General features: G+C 36.9%; 1 protein-coding gene across 2 annotated transcripts in view; it reads right to left on the minus strand.

The window, feature by feature from the left end:
* The window catches only part of NEMF (nuclear export mediator factor), a 51,346-nt gene extending 36,989 nt beyond the window's left edge, over positions 1-14,357 (minus strand). For both annotated transcript variants that reach the window (XM_038544655.1, XM_038544654.1), the window contains exons 1-7: positions 14,199-14,357; positions 13,287-13,355; positions 13,045-13,147; positions 10,066-10,191; positions 3,843-3,991; positions 2,799-2,866; positions 1,527-1,613 (exon numbers count right to left, since the gene is read on the minus strand). In XM_038544655.1, the coding sequence (XP_038400583.1) occupies positions 1,527-1,613; positions 2,799-2,866; positions 3,843-3,991; positions 10,066-10,191; positions 13,045-13,147; positions 13,287-13,355; positions 14,199-14,257 (661 nt within the window). In that variant the 5' untranslated portion in view covers positions 14,258-14,357. The remainder of the gene's footprint in view (positions 1-1,526; positions 1,614-2,798; positions 2,867-3,842; positions 3,992-10,065; positions 10,192-13,044; positions 13,148-13,286; positions 13,356-14,198) is intronic.
* Positions 14,358-17,753: the final 3,396 nt, after the last annotated feature.

Genomic DNA, 17,753 nt, shown 5'->3' on the forward strand with positions numbered 1-17,753 from the left:
AATGGGAAAAAGGAGTGTCAATCAAGTGTCAACTACTATTAAACAACCATGTAGAAAACAGAAAAGTGCTGATGAAACGGTAAAAAATGTTCAAGAAAATTAGATATAGTTATATCAAGTTTATAATCAGTACACGTAAGTAAGAATATTTTTGGGGGGCGCCTGGGGGGCTTGGTGGTTGAGCATCTGCCTTTGGCTCAGGTCCTGATCCCAGGGTCCTGGGATCGAGTCCCACATCAGGTTCCCCACGGGGAGCCTGATTCTCCCTCTGCCTATGTCTCTGCCTTTCTCTCTGTGTCTCTCATGAATAAAAAAAAAAAAAAAAAAAAGAATCTTTTTTGGCCAGCTTGTGATCTCAGTAACATTTTACTCTCATGTTATTTTTCTTCTCATGATCTTAAAGGTACTTTGTTCATACACTATATTCCCTTAATATATTTTAACTATTAAAGGGTTATATTCTCCATCATTACCATTCTTTTCCAGACTTTTCTGAATATTTTCACTTGCTTTTATTCCATAAGAATATCAGATTTGAAACAAAACACTACAATCGCAAAGACAATACCACCTGTTGGCATTTGATCAGGACTGCACTAAATTAGTATTTCAAATACTAAATCACTCACTACAACATTTAAGTTACATTTTTATTTTTATTTTTTAAGTTGTATTTTTAAACGTAAAAACATTTATAGCATAAAAATTACTCTCCCTAAACCGTAAATTATATATAATCCTAAAATATAAACATGAAGAATGATTTCTTTAGAATTTTACATGAGAATCTGCAGATAAATTTGTCAAAGACTAAGTCTTCCATTTCCCTTATATTTCCTCTAATTTTTTATTATCTTAATCTGGCAATTTAGTTAGGTTCTCTTAAGTAATTACAAAAGCATCATAAATCTACCCTACAGTTCTTACAGAATTAAAATGCATGAATATCGCTATTTCTAAAAGCACTCCAACTTCCTAGTCAGAAGGTGAATAATTCAACTCCTTCAAGCCTATACCAGAGACTATCAAGTTTGGTAACCACCTCAAATATTTAGAGAGAGGAAGAGAGAATATTCTAAGATTGATAGGTAATAAGGTAGAGACTGAACTGTGAATTACTAGGGATCATATGCCACATTGGAGGGGTGCCTGGGTGGTTCAGTTGGTTAAGCATCTGCCTTTAGCACAGGTAATGATCCCAGAACCCTGGGATCAAGACCCTGGGGTCAAGTCTCACATGGGCTCCCTGCTCAGCGGGGAGTCTGCTTCTCCCTCTGCCTCTGCCCTACCCCTAGCTCATGTCCACTCTCTTGAATAAATAAAATCTTTTAAAAATTAAAAAAAAGAAAAAAGTGCCACATTAGAGCAGGAAGCCAAGAATACCATATGGATAGAACATTCATAGGTCAATGTTTTTAAGTTTACAACTACCTGCTCACTTTTATTATTTTCCCAGAATTAATTTTCATAGTCTTTAATAAAGGAAATAAATGAAAGTGGACAAATCTTGTAGCGTGCAGGCATACCTTTGCTTTCAAATTTTTCATCCACTTTGACATTGCCAGAGAATCCATTTTCTATAAGACAGTGTTCAATGAGAGCTGGTCCATAGGCTATAAAAGCAGAAGGTTTCATTTTTTAGTATTTACTATAAAATTTAACATTCAAAATACATCCAAAATATATATCCCAGTATGAATATCTACTAACAGAAGACAGTGAAAACAATTTACTTATTTTGCTTTTTAAGATTTTATTTTTTTTTAGTTTACTTATTTTGAAATGATATTAGAAATAACAATTCAAGTACTTATAAAAATTTAAGGTTTTTTAAAGGCTACAATACAATTGTAGAAGTCCGTGTATAAGTTATAGAAATTTAATGGAATTGAGCCACATATAATGGACTATAAATCAGAAATGAAGGATTGTTTTAACCTTCAAAAACTGGTTAATGCAACACACCATGTTAATAGAGTATATTATTAAAAAGTCCAAACTTGGGATCCCTGGGTGGCGTAGCGGTTTGGCGCCTGCCTTTGGCCCAGGGCGCGATCCTGGAGACCCGGGATCGAATCCCACATCAGGCTCCCGGTGCATGGAGCCTGCTTCTCCCTCTGCCTGTGTCTCTGCCTCTCTCTCTCTCTCTCTGTGACTATCATAAATAAATAAAAAAATTAAAAAAAAAAAAAAAAAAAAGTCCAAACTTACAAATTTATCTGTGCTATACTAATAGTTGGAAAGTTGTAAAGATAATTTTTTAATGCCTTCGAATTTCAGGAGAGGATAAGTAACTCCCTAATGCTCAGTAATTGAGGATATCTCCCTGCTCGTATGTCCTCTCAAGATTCTTTACAGGGATGAATGATGATTTCTCAAGTTTATTGGATTATCTTTATCCTGATCAAAAGTACCTGGCAGATTCTGGGATGCCCCAAAACCCACCAGTTAAAAAACAAACAAACAAACAAATTCTAAATGGTTATTAAACCAAAGATTCAAGTGAAAAAAAAAATTCTCAGAATACTACAGTGGCACTAAAGTGATAGATAACATACTATTTGTTTACATAACTGTATTGCTCTTAAATAAAAGTTATTGGATAAAGGTCAAACTTTATGTGGTATAACAACTTTCTCTTTCCTTAAAAATAAACTCTTACTCAAAAGATAATCTTCAACTCTTTTCTATATTATCAAGTTGTTCTAATATTCTCCTGAGTTATAAAAGATTTAAATATATTCCTGAAAACTACATTTTCTTGCAAACACTTCACTGCTCTATTTAGGATTACTCACGAAGTAATGGGTTAAGAACTCTCTTCAGTAGTTCGCCCTTAGGTGCACTGGCTATTATTTCAGTCAATCTGTGAAAACAAAATTGACACACCTCTTACTAACTTATATTTAACAAATCTTACAGCAAAATTCATATTCACAATACTTTCATATGCATCAAATTGCCTGATCATCACTATACTCTAAAATACAAGAGGGATAACTTCACTTTGTATGTAAGAAAATGGGTTGTAAAAGTAATTTATCCAAGGGTAATAGGTTCCTAGCAGCAGAGTGGCACCCAAAACCAAGTATTCTAAGAAAAATCAATACTTTCTCAACTAAGTCATATTGCTTGTCATCATGCTCATCTATGACAGGAAAGTGATGTCTTTATGTAACAGGTAAACGTCTATAGGGCCTGGTGATATATCTTAATACTTGGAACGGTTTTACTTAACTATGCATCTAATAAGAATTCTTAACAATGCTGTGGGCCACTCTGGTCCCCAGATCAGCAGCATCAACATAACCTGAGAACTTGGTAGAAATGTAAATTCCTGGGCCTATACCATATCTGCTGAATCAGATTCTGGAACCAGGAGCAGCAATCTATGTTTTATCAAGCCTTCCAGGTGAACGTGATGCATGCTACATTTTCAGAACCTCTGCTATAGCTATTAGCCAGCAAAACCTTCCAGCTAAAAGAGTACAACTACAATTAGCACCTTATCCCACAGTATTCCCTTTTCCTAGCTAAACCATTTCCATTTGCACTCTGCCCAAGATAGCTGTCTTCTCACAGAAGAGCTAGTAAGTCCCCTCACTTTACCAAGAAATCATAAACATCTGAATTAACACCAGACTTAGATTAAAAAGATATACTTTTGCTACTTGCAAATGAAGCTTAACTGATTACATGCACATTTATGTAGTTCAAGCAGTCCAAATTTAGTTACTGTATGCCAGTAAATAAAATATTCTGTTACAGTTCTTTCATATCGACATATGACCTATTTTATCTTCTAATACAATATGAAGTGAACTTATAAACAAATATGTTACCTTTCCAAGGTAAGCAAAGGCTCAGCAGCTCTAGCATGATCAACTGGATAGCGTTCACGAACAGCAAATTTAACATCATCTGACTCATCAGTTCGAAATCTTAGGATATTCAAAATTAGGTACTCATAATCTGTAAGAACAATGTTTCCCTGTAATAGAATAAAATATGACTTATTGCTTTTCCCAAATCATTCTTGAAACTTCTTAAAAAGTGAGAAAATGTAGTCTCTTAAAAACTTAAGGCTACAAAAATGAAGTTATGAACAAAACCCATTTGAGTCACATCTAAACACTGCTCTTCGCATTTGCCCAGTACAGACTCTGAAATAAGATGAGCAAATAAAGGACCCCAGATTTGAAACATAATGAAGGAATATAAACCAACTTTAAACTCATTGTCTAATGGTTCTATAAAAGTCACTCATAGAAGCACAATACAATTATCCCCCAGTTTTCAAATCTTCTTTTTCATAAAAGACCTACACTAGTACCTGTTTTCACTAACCGAAAGAAATTTGAAATGGATTTTCATTTTTATGAAGAAAAAAAAAAAAAAAAAAAAGACAGTGAAAGTAGCCCCAAACTCAGGTTGGGGATGATAAGTTGCAAGATAAGTGGCTTCAGTAGATGGGGTCACCATTCACCTTGATTAGAGATACAGATAACCAGAAGTTATCAGGTGTTGAAAGAGTAATACCTACTGCTAAAAGTTCTGACTTCAAAGTATTCATGCATTTAACTTAACACAAAAGTTAACTGGAGAAAGAAAGCCGGGAGCTTTGGAAAACTGTCCATATAGCATCTAGTTCAGGAATATGTGATTTGGAAAACAGACCTGGCCACAGAGCCTGACACAAAGAAGGTGCTCAGTAAATGTTTGTTAAATTAAAATGTGCAGATATCAAGAACATCTGGAAAATTCCAGTAAAGCAGTTACTTCCCTGAAGTGTTTTTTTCCTTAGATCAAGTTTCCCAAAACTATTCTGTAAAATGGTTTCCCCTAACCCCATAAAAAAAGAATTCTGTGATCAAGTAAGTTGTAAATTTTAAATCACAAATCTCCATCTCTAGGAGATGTTTAAAAATCTTAAAATATAAATAAATAAAGGTACTGATAAGTCCTAGAGTTAAAGAATTTTTTAAAAATCTTACTTTATTCTCAAAGGTCCTCAAACTTTAATGGTTATGGGACCCATATTTCTAGGTACACCTATTAGCTATGGCAGGTGGTATCTAAGAAACATACTTTGGGAAATACTGTGTTTAACTCTGATATACTTAACAAACTATTTTCTGATCTTAACTTACTTTCTCCAGAGTCTCTTTACTGGAACTTTATTACAAATTAATAAACTTTCAAGATTTTATTTATTTATTCATTAGAGATACAGAGAGAGAGATAGGCAAAGACACAGGCAGAGGGAGAAGCAGTTTCCCTGTGGGGAACCCAATGTGGGACTTGATCCCAGGACCCTGGGATCGTGCCCTGAGCCAAAGACAGACGCTCAACCACTGAGCCACCTGGGCATCTCAATAAACTGACTTTCTTAAATGAATTTGAGCAGCAATCACCCCTTTACCTAAGGTCTGATCTGCTCTAGATACACCAATACATCAAAATTCCAGACCTGAAGGCTGGGAAATCAAACCCTGGTATAAAGAGAGAAGAGAGCAATCTTCAAGATCCACTGTAAGCCTACCTCTCTTAGATGCCACAGTGACTACTGAAAATTCCCAAGCACATATTCCCATGTACAAAATCCTTAATATCTATTTCCAACTCATCAATAACTGGATGTCTGAAATCTCACAGTATGCATGCCAATTGCTCAAACCCTTCAAAATAGAAAGGCCCTAAATGCAATGGGGTATCCTGGATTGAATCCCAGAACAGAAAAGGGATTAGTACTAGAAAAACTGGTGAAATCTGAAGAGTCTACAGTTTAATAGTAATGTGTCAATGTTAATTTCTTGGTTTTGACACATGGACTGTGATTATATAAGATGTGAGATGTTAATGTTCCTATAAACTAAATGAATGATATACAAGAACTTTCTGTATTATCTTTGCAACTTTTCTATAAACCTAAAATCACAAAATCTAAATCTATTATAAATCTAAAATTATTACAAAATAAAAAGGCTGTTTAGATTTTTAAAAAATCATACTAAAGATACACAAAGTCATCATATGGAAAAAAATTTTAAGTATCATCTAGGTCTAAATTAAATTGAAAAAGAAAAGGGGTGCCTGGGTGGCTTAGTTGGTTAAGTGCGTGACTTTTCATTTCAGCTCAGGTCTTGATCTCAGGTCATTCCTGCATCTGGCTCTGGCTCAGGTAGTAGAGTCTGCTTGGGATTCTCTCTCTCCCTCTGCCCCTCTCCCATCCACCCAACTTCCACCCGCATGCATTTTCTCTCTCAAATAAATAAATCTTAAAAAAAAACAAAAACGCAAAGGCCCATATCTGGTATAAGATTAAACTTAGAATGCATGCGTACTGAAGAAAACCTAAGCATGCCTGCAATTAGTTACATTCTAGAGATTTTCCCCTCCAAATGAAAAGAAAAGGGTTTTTTTGGATGATGGTGAGGAGAGGGAAAGAGATCATAAAGAGAACAACAATCATAACAGTGGTTACCTTGAGATGAGGAAATGATTTAGGCTAGGAGTGGTAAGACCCTCCATTTTAATTCTATGTACTTCTGTGTATACTGAAAATGTATTAATGTACTACTTATATAAACATGTTTAATTTAAATGGTAGTCTAGGTAATTCCAACCACTGTCCTACTGAGAAATAGAAAAACTGGACAAAATATACAAAACTCATCTTTTAAGAAAAAAAAATGCAAGCAAAACAGTAAACAGAACCAAAACCTAGGAGAAGAAAACTCAGAAAGATGAGTCCCACACTTGGGGCTAATTTTCCCCTAGGATCATTTGTCTAAGAGTTAAGAAGCAGCTGATGGGCTGAGAAGCTGAGCATAAATTTTGATAGACTTACAGGACAACTAAGGGGAATAAAAACTAGAGTTCAGAGTCCAAGTGAAAGGTGAGTTGGGAAGGGAGGGAAGTCTAGCTCTGAATAGTGAGTAATAAAGGCTACATCACAGGGGATGAGGCAAACCAGAAATATACCAGTTTTTCGAGGCCCAGCTTCTAACCAATTCAATGCTTGATTAGAGTGAAGTGATCTGGGGTTATTTGTACCCTTAACCACTTGTCAAAAGCAATTTTCTTTAAAGGAAGACAACATCATTCCAGATCTCACAATATAATTATTGTTTTTCCTACTCAATGCTTGGCACACAATACAATAATTAGGCATGTGAGGAGACAATATAATTAAAATCAAAAGAAACAATAGACTATAAAAACAGACACTGAAAGCAATTCCAAATGATTCTTGTCTGATAGCAATAAAATTAGTGAATAGGAAGATAGGTCAAAGAAAATATGGCTGAATTTCCCAAAACTGATGAAAAACATCAACTCAGTTCTAGAAGCACTATTAACTCCCAAAAGATAATTACAAATAAAAACTCAACTGGGCACACCACAGCAAAACTGAAAACCAAACAGGAAGAGAAAAAAATTTAAAGCATCTAGATAAAAAGGCCAGATTACCTTCAAAAGAGCTGACATTGATTTCAATAGAAACAATGGTTGACACAAGACAATATACTATTTTTGTAACTGTAAAAAATTTCATAAGAAAACCAACTAGATGGTAAAATTGGTTGTAAGAGAAATGAAATAAGTGAAATATTTAGAGTGACTGAGAGAATGATTGTATAAGATTGCCAATTCAGGGCAGTAAGATAAGACTAACCTTTGGAGATATCTTTTCTCTGGACAGATACAATTTTAATCTCTACTGAATGCAACTATTTTCATTGTATGAGGCAAGAATTATTTGTATTGCTCTCAGTTTTCTACAAGTTAAAAATCTACCTTTCTAGAGTTAAAAAACCTAATCAATAGTAAATAGCAAATCAAAGAGATATACATCCTTAAAATAAAAAATAATCCCCTGGAGTATCTGTTAGATAGCAGTTGGCAGGATACTAAAATGACATTTTGTCCCTTTTGCCTCTTTCCAAATTTTGATATATATATATATATATTTTTACAGTTCCCTTTCATGAGTGTAACATCTAAAATTACTGATGACAAATGTATACACACATAAGCTACTGCATCTTGGCCTGATTTATTTACATAGGTACAGCAAGAAATGTTAATTAACATAAACAAATCTCCTTGTACTATAGTCAGCAAATCTAGAGCCACAAGGTATGAAGCAATTACTAAAGCCATAAGTACTGCTACCTGGAGAATTCACAAGAAATCTGGGATTTTATTTTTGAAAGTTTCTGTTTTCCCAAAAGAAAATTAGTCTTTGCTTCTAATTCAAAGCTATGAAACCAAATGAAACAAACAAACAAACAAAAAAATCACTATTCATTGTGTCTGTAGCATACCTATAAAACAGGTAAATTCCTCTTTATTTTTTATTTTTTTTTAATTTTTATTTATTTATGATAGTCACACAGAGAGAGAGGGAGGCAGAGACATAGGCAGAGGGAGAAGCAGGCTCCATGCACCGGGAGCCTGACGCGGGATTCGATCCCGGGTCTCCAGGATCGCGCCCTGGGCCAAAGGCAGGCGCTAAACTGCTGCGCCACTCAGGGATCCCTAAATTCCTCTTTAAAGTTATTAAAACCTACAGATGTAACCTTCCTTACTACCAACAGGCTAGGATCCACAAAATAGGTAGAAAACCAGTTTCTCAAGGGGAATTTGTGGACATTGCTTCTGCATACAAAACATAACCTTTGTTCCTTAATGATGAGCTTGTCATCCTACTTAAATGAGACTTATTCTCAAATATGATAACCAAAGTTTGACTTTAGTTGCACAATCAATTTGTCTAATTTTATCTTGGTAAAAGAAAGGACAAATTCTTATCAAACCTATGTAAATATACACATTGCCATTAATAGTAAAAAAATCAAACAAACAAAAAAAAACTCAGTAAAAGATATTTGTTCCTAAATTCTAAGGGATCAATGATAGCAAGTTACCATTTAAAGAATATATCACTTCCATTTGCAGTAGTATAGACTACTAAAGATCAAGAGAAAGGTAAATGGCTTTATCATACACTACCATAAAACATTCATCATAAAAAAACACCAACAATATTCTGAAAAAAAAAATTAACCACACTTAGATTCTCTCCAGTTTATTAAATCCCTTGTGATTAATTCTGATCATCCTAGATCACAGGTTGGCACTTGATTTTCATGAAAGCATCTGCTCCTAGATTAAAGTAAGTCTTATAAATGCTGCTAAATTAGTCCCCTGATACATTTTGGCATTTACCTAAGCAGTATTAGCTCAAATAATATGAGTCTATTATATTAGAGCAGGGTCAGCAAACTTTTCTACAAAGCTAACTCTGTAAAAGGTAAGACAATAAATATTTTAGCATTTGTGGCCACATATGGTCTCAGCTGCATTTTTTTTAAAGAGCCCTTTTAAAACAGAAAAACCATTCTTAAGCTCACAGGCTTTATAAAAACGGACCACAAGCTGCATCACAGGGGACGATCAACTCCTATTTAAAAGTATCTGATATGTCCTTTCCACCAAGGTTCTGTAACTGACTCTTTGTTGAAGACTCAATACAATGACAAAATTATAGAGACAGAACAGGTTGGCAGTGTCAAGAGGTAGGGATGGTGGGAGGAAGAGGGGTGGATAGGTAATATCATAAAGGTGTATCACCAAGAAGATCTCTGTGGTAATGGAAAATCCTATAACTTAATTGCAGTGGTGGTTACATGAATCTACAAAGGTGGGAAAATGCACAGAACTAGATGCATACATTGTACCAAAATCAATTTCCTGATTTTGATATTGTACTATAATTATGTAAAATATAACAACTGAGGGACACTGACCTCTCTCTTTGCAACTTCCTATGAATCTATAATCATTTCAAAACAAAAAAGTTTTAAAAAAAACTTTTAAAAGAGGTTATCATACAAATTTTAATTGACCACTACCTGAGACTACCCATTTCAAATGGGCTGCAGCTGCTGTTGCCTGCAGGGAAAGGATAGAACGTTCCCTGTCCATGTTTTACAGTACACTATTACACAAATACTTAAAGATAAATTATCCGTCATCTCATCTCCAAAATTTACTTACCCTATCATAGAGCTCAATGATTAAGTGATAAGCAGCTTCATCACTTCCAAACTGAAAATCTACAATTCTATCCACACCAAGCTGTTTTGCACTGACCAATCGCCGACTCTTCAAATGTTTTCGGCACTAGTAAAAAACAGAAGAAAAAGGTATTTATGTAAAAGTGAATACCTAATCATTTGATAGTGGTTTGTAAATAATTTTCCTCTTTTTATTACCATCAAGAATAACACTTAAAAAGTAGTAAACAAAAGCTTGTGGATGATAATCAAAGGAAAAACACTTTATTGAGAGGACTGACTGCTAACTCTGAAATGGTATTTTATACTTTTTTAAGACAATAACATACCTATAGAGAAATTTACTTTGTTATTTATACCAGTAAGTCCCTTTTTCTTACCCTATGACCTCACTCAAAACTATAACCTTTTTTTTAAGCCTCTTTCTAGTCCCATCTTTTAAGTATCTCCAATTTCCTTTGTGTTCAAAATTAATTGGTGGTTTCCACTAATCTTCCATTTCAAATACAAATTCTGAACTATGAGCTTATTGGTATTCTATAAGTTAGTTCCCTATAACACCCAATTACCTTCTATTCCCACAAATTTAGTAATACAACCGAGACAGAATTTTTCTGGTACTGTCTCCAAAGCTTTTGATCAACCTAGCTCAAATCCAAATGTATTAACTTTCATTCCTTATCAAATCTCATTCTTCTTATCCCTAGTTATGATGTTCTTATTAGCAAACTAAAATTAACATTTTTATATCCAAATACAAATTACTTGGTACTTGATACTTCAGTCTATGTACACCCTTTAGTACAAATATTTAAGTATAACATGGGTCAAAAACAAGACTACTCTGTAGTGCCTAAAAATCTTCCAATTGTTTCTAATTCTTGAGTTTAAAAGAGCTCTTAGTCACAACCAGTAAGACAGAATGCTTTCAAGACTTAAATTCAAGACAAATTTTACAGAGAAGTTAATATAAAGTCACCTTTAAAAAAAAAGAAATACACAATCACTCTTAGAATGCCATCTCTTTCACAACCAAGACTCCTCCAGATTGGATAGTTTAAATTGACTAAAATTCTCATTTTATGTACTTATATATTCAGGCAGATATAATAACAATTTTCAAACTACTAACAGTCTCCCTTTCCTATATTCAATAGTTCTGACTTAGGAGTGGTCTATAATGATTTTGATTTAAACAGTGACCTACCTATAGGGCTATTTTTTTTAACTCCCCAGGGGAAAATCGCAATCCTTCCAGAGTTCCCTAGTAGTATTTTTATTCAAGAAAAAGTTCAAAATGGAGATAAAAGGCATACTTGAAAGGAACTAGAAATTCACACCATGGAATGGAGAAAAGGGAAGAGTATTTATCATGAGCACAGATGGGCATACAGCACATATGTTGTGCTTATTTTATTTCCCTATTACTAATTTGATGAAAACTGTCAGTGCCATAAAGCATTAACTGGCATCCCCAAATATGAGAATGAGGAACAATCTCTGTGACTTACCACAAACTGAGCATGACTGTGCCATATAACAGTAGCAGTTCTTTATTTTAAATTATTTATAATCTGTTTAACATTTTTTGCTCCATTGGAGAGCATCTCTCTATACATTCAGATTAATATATACACCTAACTCATAAAATTCTCTTTTTAGAGTGTTTAGCTTCCTATTGGTGTAGCCTGATTTGGGGATTTTTATCCCAGTATCATAAAACTTATCATCTGTTACATGATCTGTAAAACTAAAATAACTGTTCTTCATATTCACAGATATATTAAACAACTTAAAATAAACATTATCCACTTATTTTGAAAAGTGCTATACAAACACCAAGTGTCACCATTATTAAGGATAATTCCCAAAAGAACCATTTGGGGTTATTATTAAGTATATTAAACTTTTAAGAGTTTGATAATTTTGTGACAGGCCTTGTGATTTGGGAAACACTTACCTAACTTGTAATCCAAAACAGATTCTAAGTTGCTGGGGATAAGATTCTTCTCTGTAAAGCCTCTAATGAAATAACACAATGCCAAAACAAATAAATTTCTGAAGGAAAGTGAGGAGGAGAGGAAGAAGGAAATTAATACATATGGAGCCCTAATATGTGTCAGGCATTGTGTTAGGTGCTTTACATGTTACTTCAATTAATCCTCACCAATAACCCCATGAGGGAGGTATTATCCACATTTTACATTTAAATAAACTAAGTTTCAAGAGGTTAAGTAACTTTTCAGGGTTATCAAATTATTTAGCGGCAAAATCATTAATTCAAAGTTAGGTATATTTGATTCTAATGTCTTTCCTCTGTACCACATAATCTTTTAGAGTATCTGTTATGTCAACAAATGGATAGGTAACACGTCCACAAATGCAGAATCTCAGTTTTAATAGAAAAAACAAAAGCAAAGAGAGAAGTGAAAAGTAAAGATATGACTGGTAACAAACTAATATCACTGAGTATTTCAACAAAATACAGATCAGTAGCTCAAAGGTGAGCTGCAGAAAAGTAGGAAGGAGGGGGTGGGGCATATCATGGAAAGCCAAGAATAACAGGATATAGGATATGGATTCAGAAATTAGAGAATCATAAAAAGGTGAGAAAATGATGAAAGTAAGGCTTTAGAAAAATTCACCTTGGCCTAACACAATTGTTTTGATAACAAGAAATACACTGTAATTAAGGAACTGTAAGGGAATGTTATAAAAGCTTAAACTAGAGTAGTGACTGTGGGAACAGAAAGATTTGGAGCACAATGGGGTGTGAAGGGTAACAGGGAGAAGTCAATAAACAGCTACTGTATTCATCCCATTATCTATCAACTACTCTATTTTATCTCTACTTTATTCATAACAGTCAGTGAAGGAAAACCAAACATTTTAAAACTTAAATCGTTAGTGACCAATATCAGGGCCTTAAAATTTAGCTTCAAGTATAACTTAAAGTTACCTTCATGGCAAAACTAGAGGGCATCATATTCTTAGGCCACTCAAATTCTGTTGTGTGAATTCGTATGCCAGATTCAAGTAAAAGTGTAGCTTTAAAGTCTGGCCTGTAGAAGAAAAAAGTTAAATTTTTCTTTAGGGCATTTGTCAACGCTCAGTAAAACAGACTAAAAGTGCAAGTAAAAAAAAATTAATAATCTCATATTTAATTACCAAAGGTAAAACAAGCCTGTAAAATGCTCTTACTTTTGAAGACGAATAAGATAGGTCTTATTATCCACATCATAAACATTGTTTACTCTCATTCCTATTAAGCTGCGAAGAAAAAGGAAACATGTAACAACATTTGAAATACAAAACTTCACAGAATTTAAAGCGGCAGGCGGAAGCAGAGCCTTCGAAGGGGGGGGGGGATCTTCAACTCTAAGGATATGGAGTCAACCTGGGATCATCAGTCTGAAGGCCATCAGGCATTCCACCCAAAACTTAATTTTAACTTTTTAAGAACTAACGTTGTATACGAGCCCTAGGAAAACCATGCAATGCCCTTCGTCCTTGAAATGACCCAATATTTAAGGAAACATAGAAAAAGTCCAATACACTTTATTACAAAAGAAAAAAAAAAAAAAAGAAGGCAAAATGGCAAAAATGGCAAAATTCACACTGCTTAATAGAAACCAGACTAGAATCTGTTACTTGCAGCTAAAATGCAGGTATTCCCTCTCCCAGAAGTAAGGAAGAGTGTCAAAGAAATCAGGCCTCCGGCCTGGAAACCCCCCGAGGCAAAAGACTACTGGAGCATCCCGGCGTCCACCCGGTGTCTCGTGTTCTACTCAACGTTTGCTGCCAGACCCGGGCAACTCGGGCCAACAAGGCAAGCGCTCGGTGAGGGCCCCGCCAAAGCCTGACACGAGACCTGGTGAGACAAGCAGCCCGCGAGAGCAGGGTGTGGGGCACGCGGCCGCTGGGCTCCCCCAGGTGTCCTGAGGGCCACGGGAAGGATGTCCCGCACTCGCCCACCCAGGCCTATGGCCAGGTCCGCAGAAGAGCGCTGGGGGGATGAAGGGGAAACATCAGGCTGGTCTTTCTTCAACCTTGGGGCACCGGCCTCTGGCTTCTGCATCCCCCGCACGAGCCTGGTCCCCTACCGCTCAGTACCTGGCATTCAGCTCCGCGAGTATCGCGCGGAGGTCAATGGTGCTAAAACGAGTCTTCATGGCGAGGTCTGAGGGTCGCTACCGCAGTTTTCTCCACGGACTGCCTGACTCAACGCCGCTACTCTAACGCGCAGGCGCACTTGGCCGACATCTACGGCCGCGCAGAAGACCCAATATTCCTCGAGGCGAACGTGTTTGCGTCACTTTTCCAAAGCTTTGAACTATCAAGTCGCCGTCATCAGGCTTTTCGTTATACCAAAACAATTCGCAATAGATCCAAACTATTCTCTTGAAACTGCATTTCTTCCTGAAAAGCTGACAGGCTACCCTTTCCCTCTTGCGTTCCGGGATTCAAGACCGACTCCCTAGCGACCCCTGCTGGTGGTAAAAATTTATGAGGCGCGTACTGGGAGGATTTCCCCTGCATGGGCGGTAGGGCTCGGTCTGCAAGAGTAAGGAACCCCTCTCCACTCGGTTAACTTGGACGAGCAGATTTTGAAATGTGACGAAGCGGAACTGTTTCATTCGCCCTACAAGTACCCTCAGCAATAAAGGTGAAGCAACGCTCAAAAAGGAGTTCCTGTTTTGATGGGCCCCGCTCTCAGAGGACTATTTTGCGATGTTTAGTAGGATTCTCATCTGACCTTGATCATGGCATCCCTTGCCTCAGCGTAGTACCTGGCATACAATAGGAACTCCATCAACTCTTGGCAACCTGAATATTCAGGTGTTTCGCTAGATAATCAAAAAGTAGGACAGAATAAGAGAAGACTGCCCCACCATGGGGGGGGGGGGGTAATAGGAAATAGGAAACCTGCCGTGCAAGAATAGAAGTATGCCCCTTTTCGTTGTGTTCAATATATACTATGGGAAGAAAGGATACTTTCAAGGTGAGAACTCAAAAGAGACGGGGTCTCGCTATGTTGCCCAGGCTGGAGTGCAGTGGCTATTCACAGGCGCGATCCCACTACTGATCAGCACGGGAGTTTTGACCTGCTCCGTTTCCGACCTGGGCCGGTTCACCCCTCCTTAGGCAACCTGGTGGTCCCCCGCTCCCGGGAGGTCACCATATTGATGCCGAACTTAGTGCGGACACCCGATCGGCATAGCGCACTGCAGCCCAGAACTCCTGGGCTCAAGCGATCCTCCTGCCTCAGCCTCCCGAGTAGCTGGGACTACAGGCGCGCGCCACCGCGTCCGGCGAGGATCCGGAGCTTGGGAGGATTCTCCAGGCTGCCGGCGGCGAGTCGTCAGAATTCCCACCAGCAGAAGGCGACTGTTTGTAGATGCTAAGGTGGGGGCTGCTATAGGACACAGGGCAGACAGCATTCATTGCTGCATCGTAGGGCACAGTGAACCATGCAGAATAGCTCAAAATGTAAAATAAACCATTTGGAGAGTTTAGGAAAGTGGGAGACAGCTATCTGTGGTCCTAACTGCAAAAAAAAAAAAAAAAAAAAAAAAAAGAGGTTCCATCGGACATAAACAGTACTAAGGTTATTATGTTAGCCCTGAAGGCATTCCCAAAATATTGCCTAAATATCTTCCATAAAAGCATCCGAGTAAAACTCCACATTGAAAAGGACAACACTCAGGCGTTTCCTTAAAAACAAAACCTGAAATACTCATAGTAAAACTCCCAACTTAGGGCACTAGGCCAAAGGAATAGCAGCAGGAATAGTGATTTAAGTTCTACAGTGTACGGCTGCCTATCAACTAACTCATACATTACTTCTGCTTTGTCAAGGAAAGTGGGCATCAGAAAGAAAATGCAAGAAAATACCTAAGGGGAAAGGTAGATCAAGATAAGTATGAAAATTACCAGAGAACTGGATCATTTACTACTGAATTCGATCATTTCTAGTGTTTGAAGTCATTTCTCTATTTTGAGAAAATTCTGAGACAGGGTTACTTGAGGACTTCTGGGAAAATAAGAAGCAACAGGAGGTGAGCAAATCATCTTCTGATTTTCGAAGAGAAAAGTGACTATTTGAAACCACAGACAGGTACTATTAACATTTGGCACAACCAAAAATTTATTTTTTAATATTTCATTTATTTATTCATGAGAGACACGCAGAGAGAGGCAGAGACACAGGCAGAGGGAGAATCAGGCTCTATGCAGGGAGCCCAATATGGGATCAATCCCGGGAGTCCAGGATCATGCCCTGAGCCAAAGGCAGACGCTCAACTGCTGAGCCACCCAGGCATCCCACAACCAAAAATTTAGAGAAAATTATTAAGGAGTGACTTACAGGCACCTAGAATTATGATTCTCAAACTTTAGTGTGCACTCAGTAATTACTGTAGAGATAATTAAAGCAAATTCCTGGGCACCACACCCAGAGTAAATTTATTAACTTTGGCTCAAGATATCTGGATTTTTAACTACCAAGATGAAAGTGACCTATGGCCCATAATTGAAAGTTGATTGATTGCTAGAAGATGAAGTGGTGATCACTAGGAACCAATGTAGTTTCATTCAAAATAAGATATAATTAACCTTATTTTCTCTTCAACTCATAGAAATATTCTATATGTAGTTTTTGAGATTTTTTTAAAATATTGAGGTAAATTCACATGACATAAAATTCACCATCTTAACCATTTTAGAGTATACACTTCCATAACTCTTAAAATATTTACAGTGTTGTGCAACCATCTCCACTGTCTAGTTCCATAAAATTGGGGTGTATTTGTCATTTAAGACCTACTCACCCACCCTGGAAGTTTCCAGTGGACACACTTTTCACCAAAACAGTGAGAAATAAATTTGTGAAGGGAGCCTCAGCATCCTTGAAGGGCTCTGCAATCATCTCTCTGTAGGCCAGAACTTACAATGGGAACTGCTGCCACTGAATTGGGAAACCTAAATGCAATGAGAATAATTGGATGGTGAAGTGGCAGGGTCCAAATGGCAGTACTCCATCCATCACTAAAGGCAAACTGGGTATTGTTACCATAATGGGCAGCAGAGTCAAAATAGCAATCAAATAGTCTGACTTCTGGAGACCTGTGATGCTGGCTCTTTATCATGGTGTTCCTAGAAGAAAAAATATATGGGAAGCCCACTAAATTCTCACTTAATTTGTACAAGAAGAGTTCTAGCTCAAGTGAAGAAAAATCTAACTTAAATCATAAAAACAGAGTCGTAGCCCTTCAATCAATTTCCAGACTTGAGCCAGTTTACAGACCAGGAGCCCCTTGAATGAAAGGGAGACCATGTCTCCTTGAGGAAGAACCCTAATCCACTTCCAAATATTTATACTGTTAATCTTTCTCTTAGTCTTCCCCAAAGGGACCAATGGCCTTTTACCAGGGTAACTGTGCTTTGGGGAAAAAGGAAATGATCGGTAAATCATAAAAATTTTTAAAAATCCCTTTAGCAGGTTGCTGGACACTGACTCTGACCTGACACTAATTACAAAAGACCCAAAATGTCATGTTGATCTGCCAGTCAAAGTAGGGGCTTATGGAAGTTAGGTGATAAATGGAGTTTTAGCTCAGATCTGCCTCACAGTGGTCCCAGGATATCTCCAAACCCATTTTATTTTGT

This window comes from Canis lupus, chromosome 8 (assembly GCF_011100685.1).
Source record: "Canis lupus familiaris isolate Mischka breed German Shepherd chromosome 8, alternate assembly UU_Cfam_GSD_1.0, whole genome shotgun sequence".
Taxonomy (NCBI): Eukaryota; Metazoa; Chordata; class Mammalia; order Carnivora; family Canidae; genus Canis; species Canis lupus.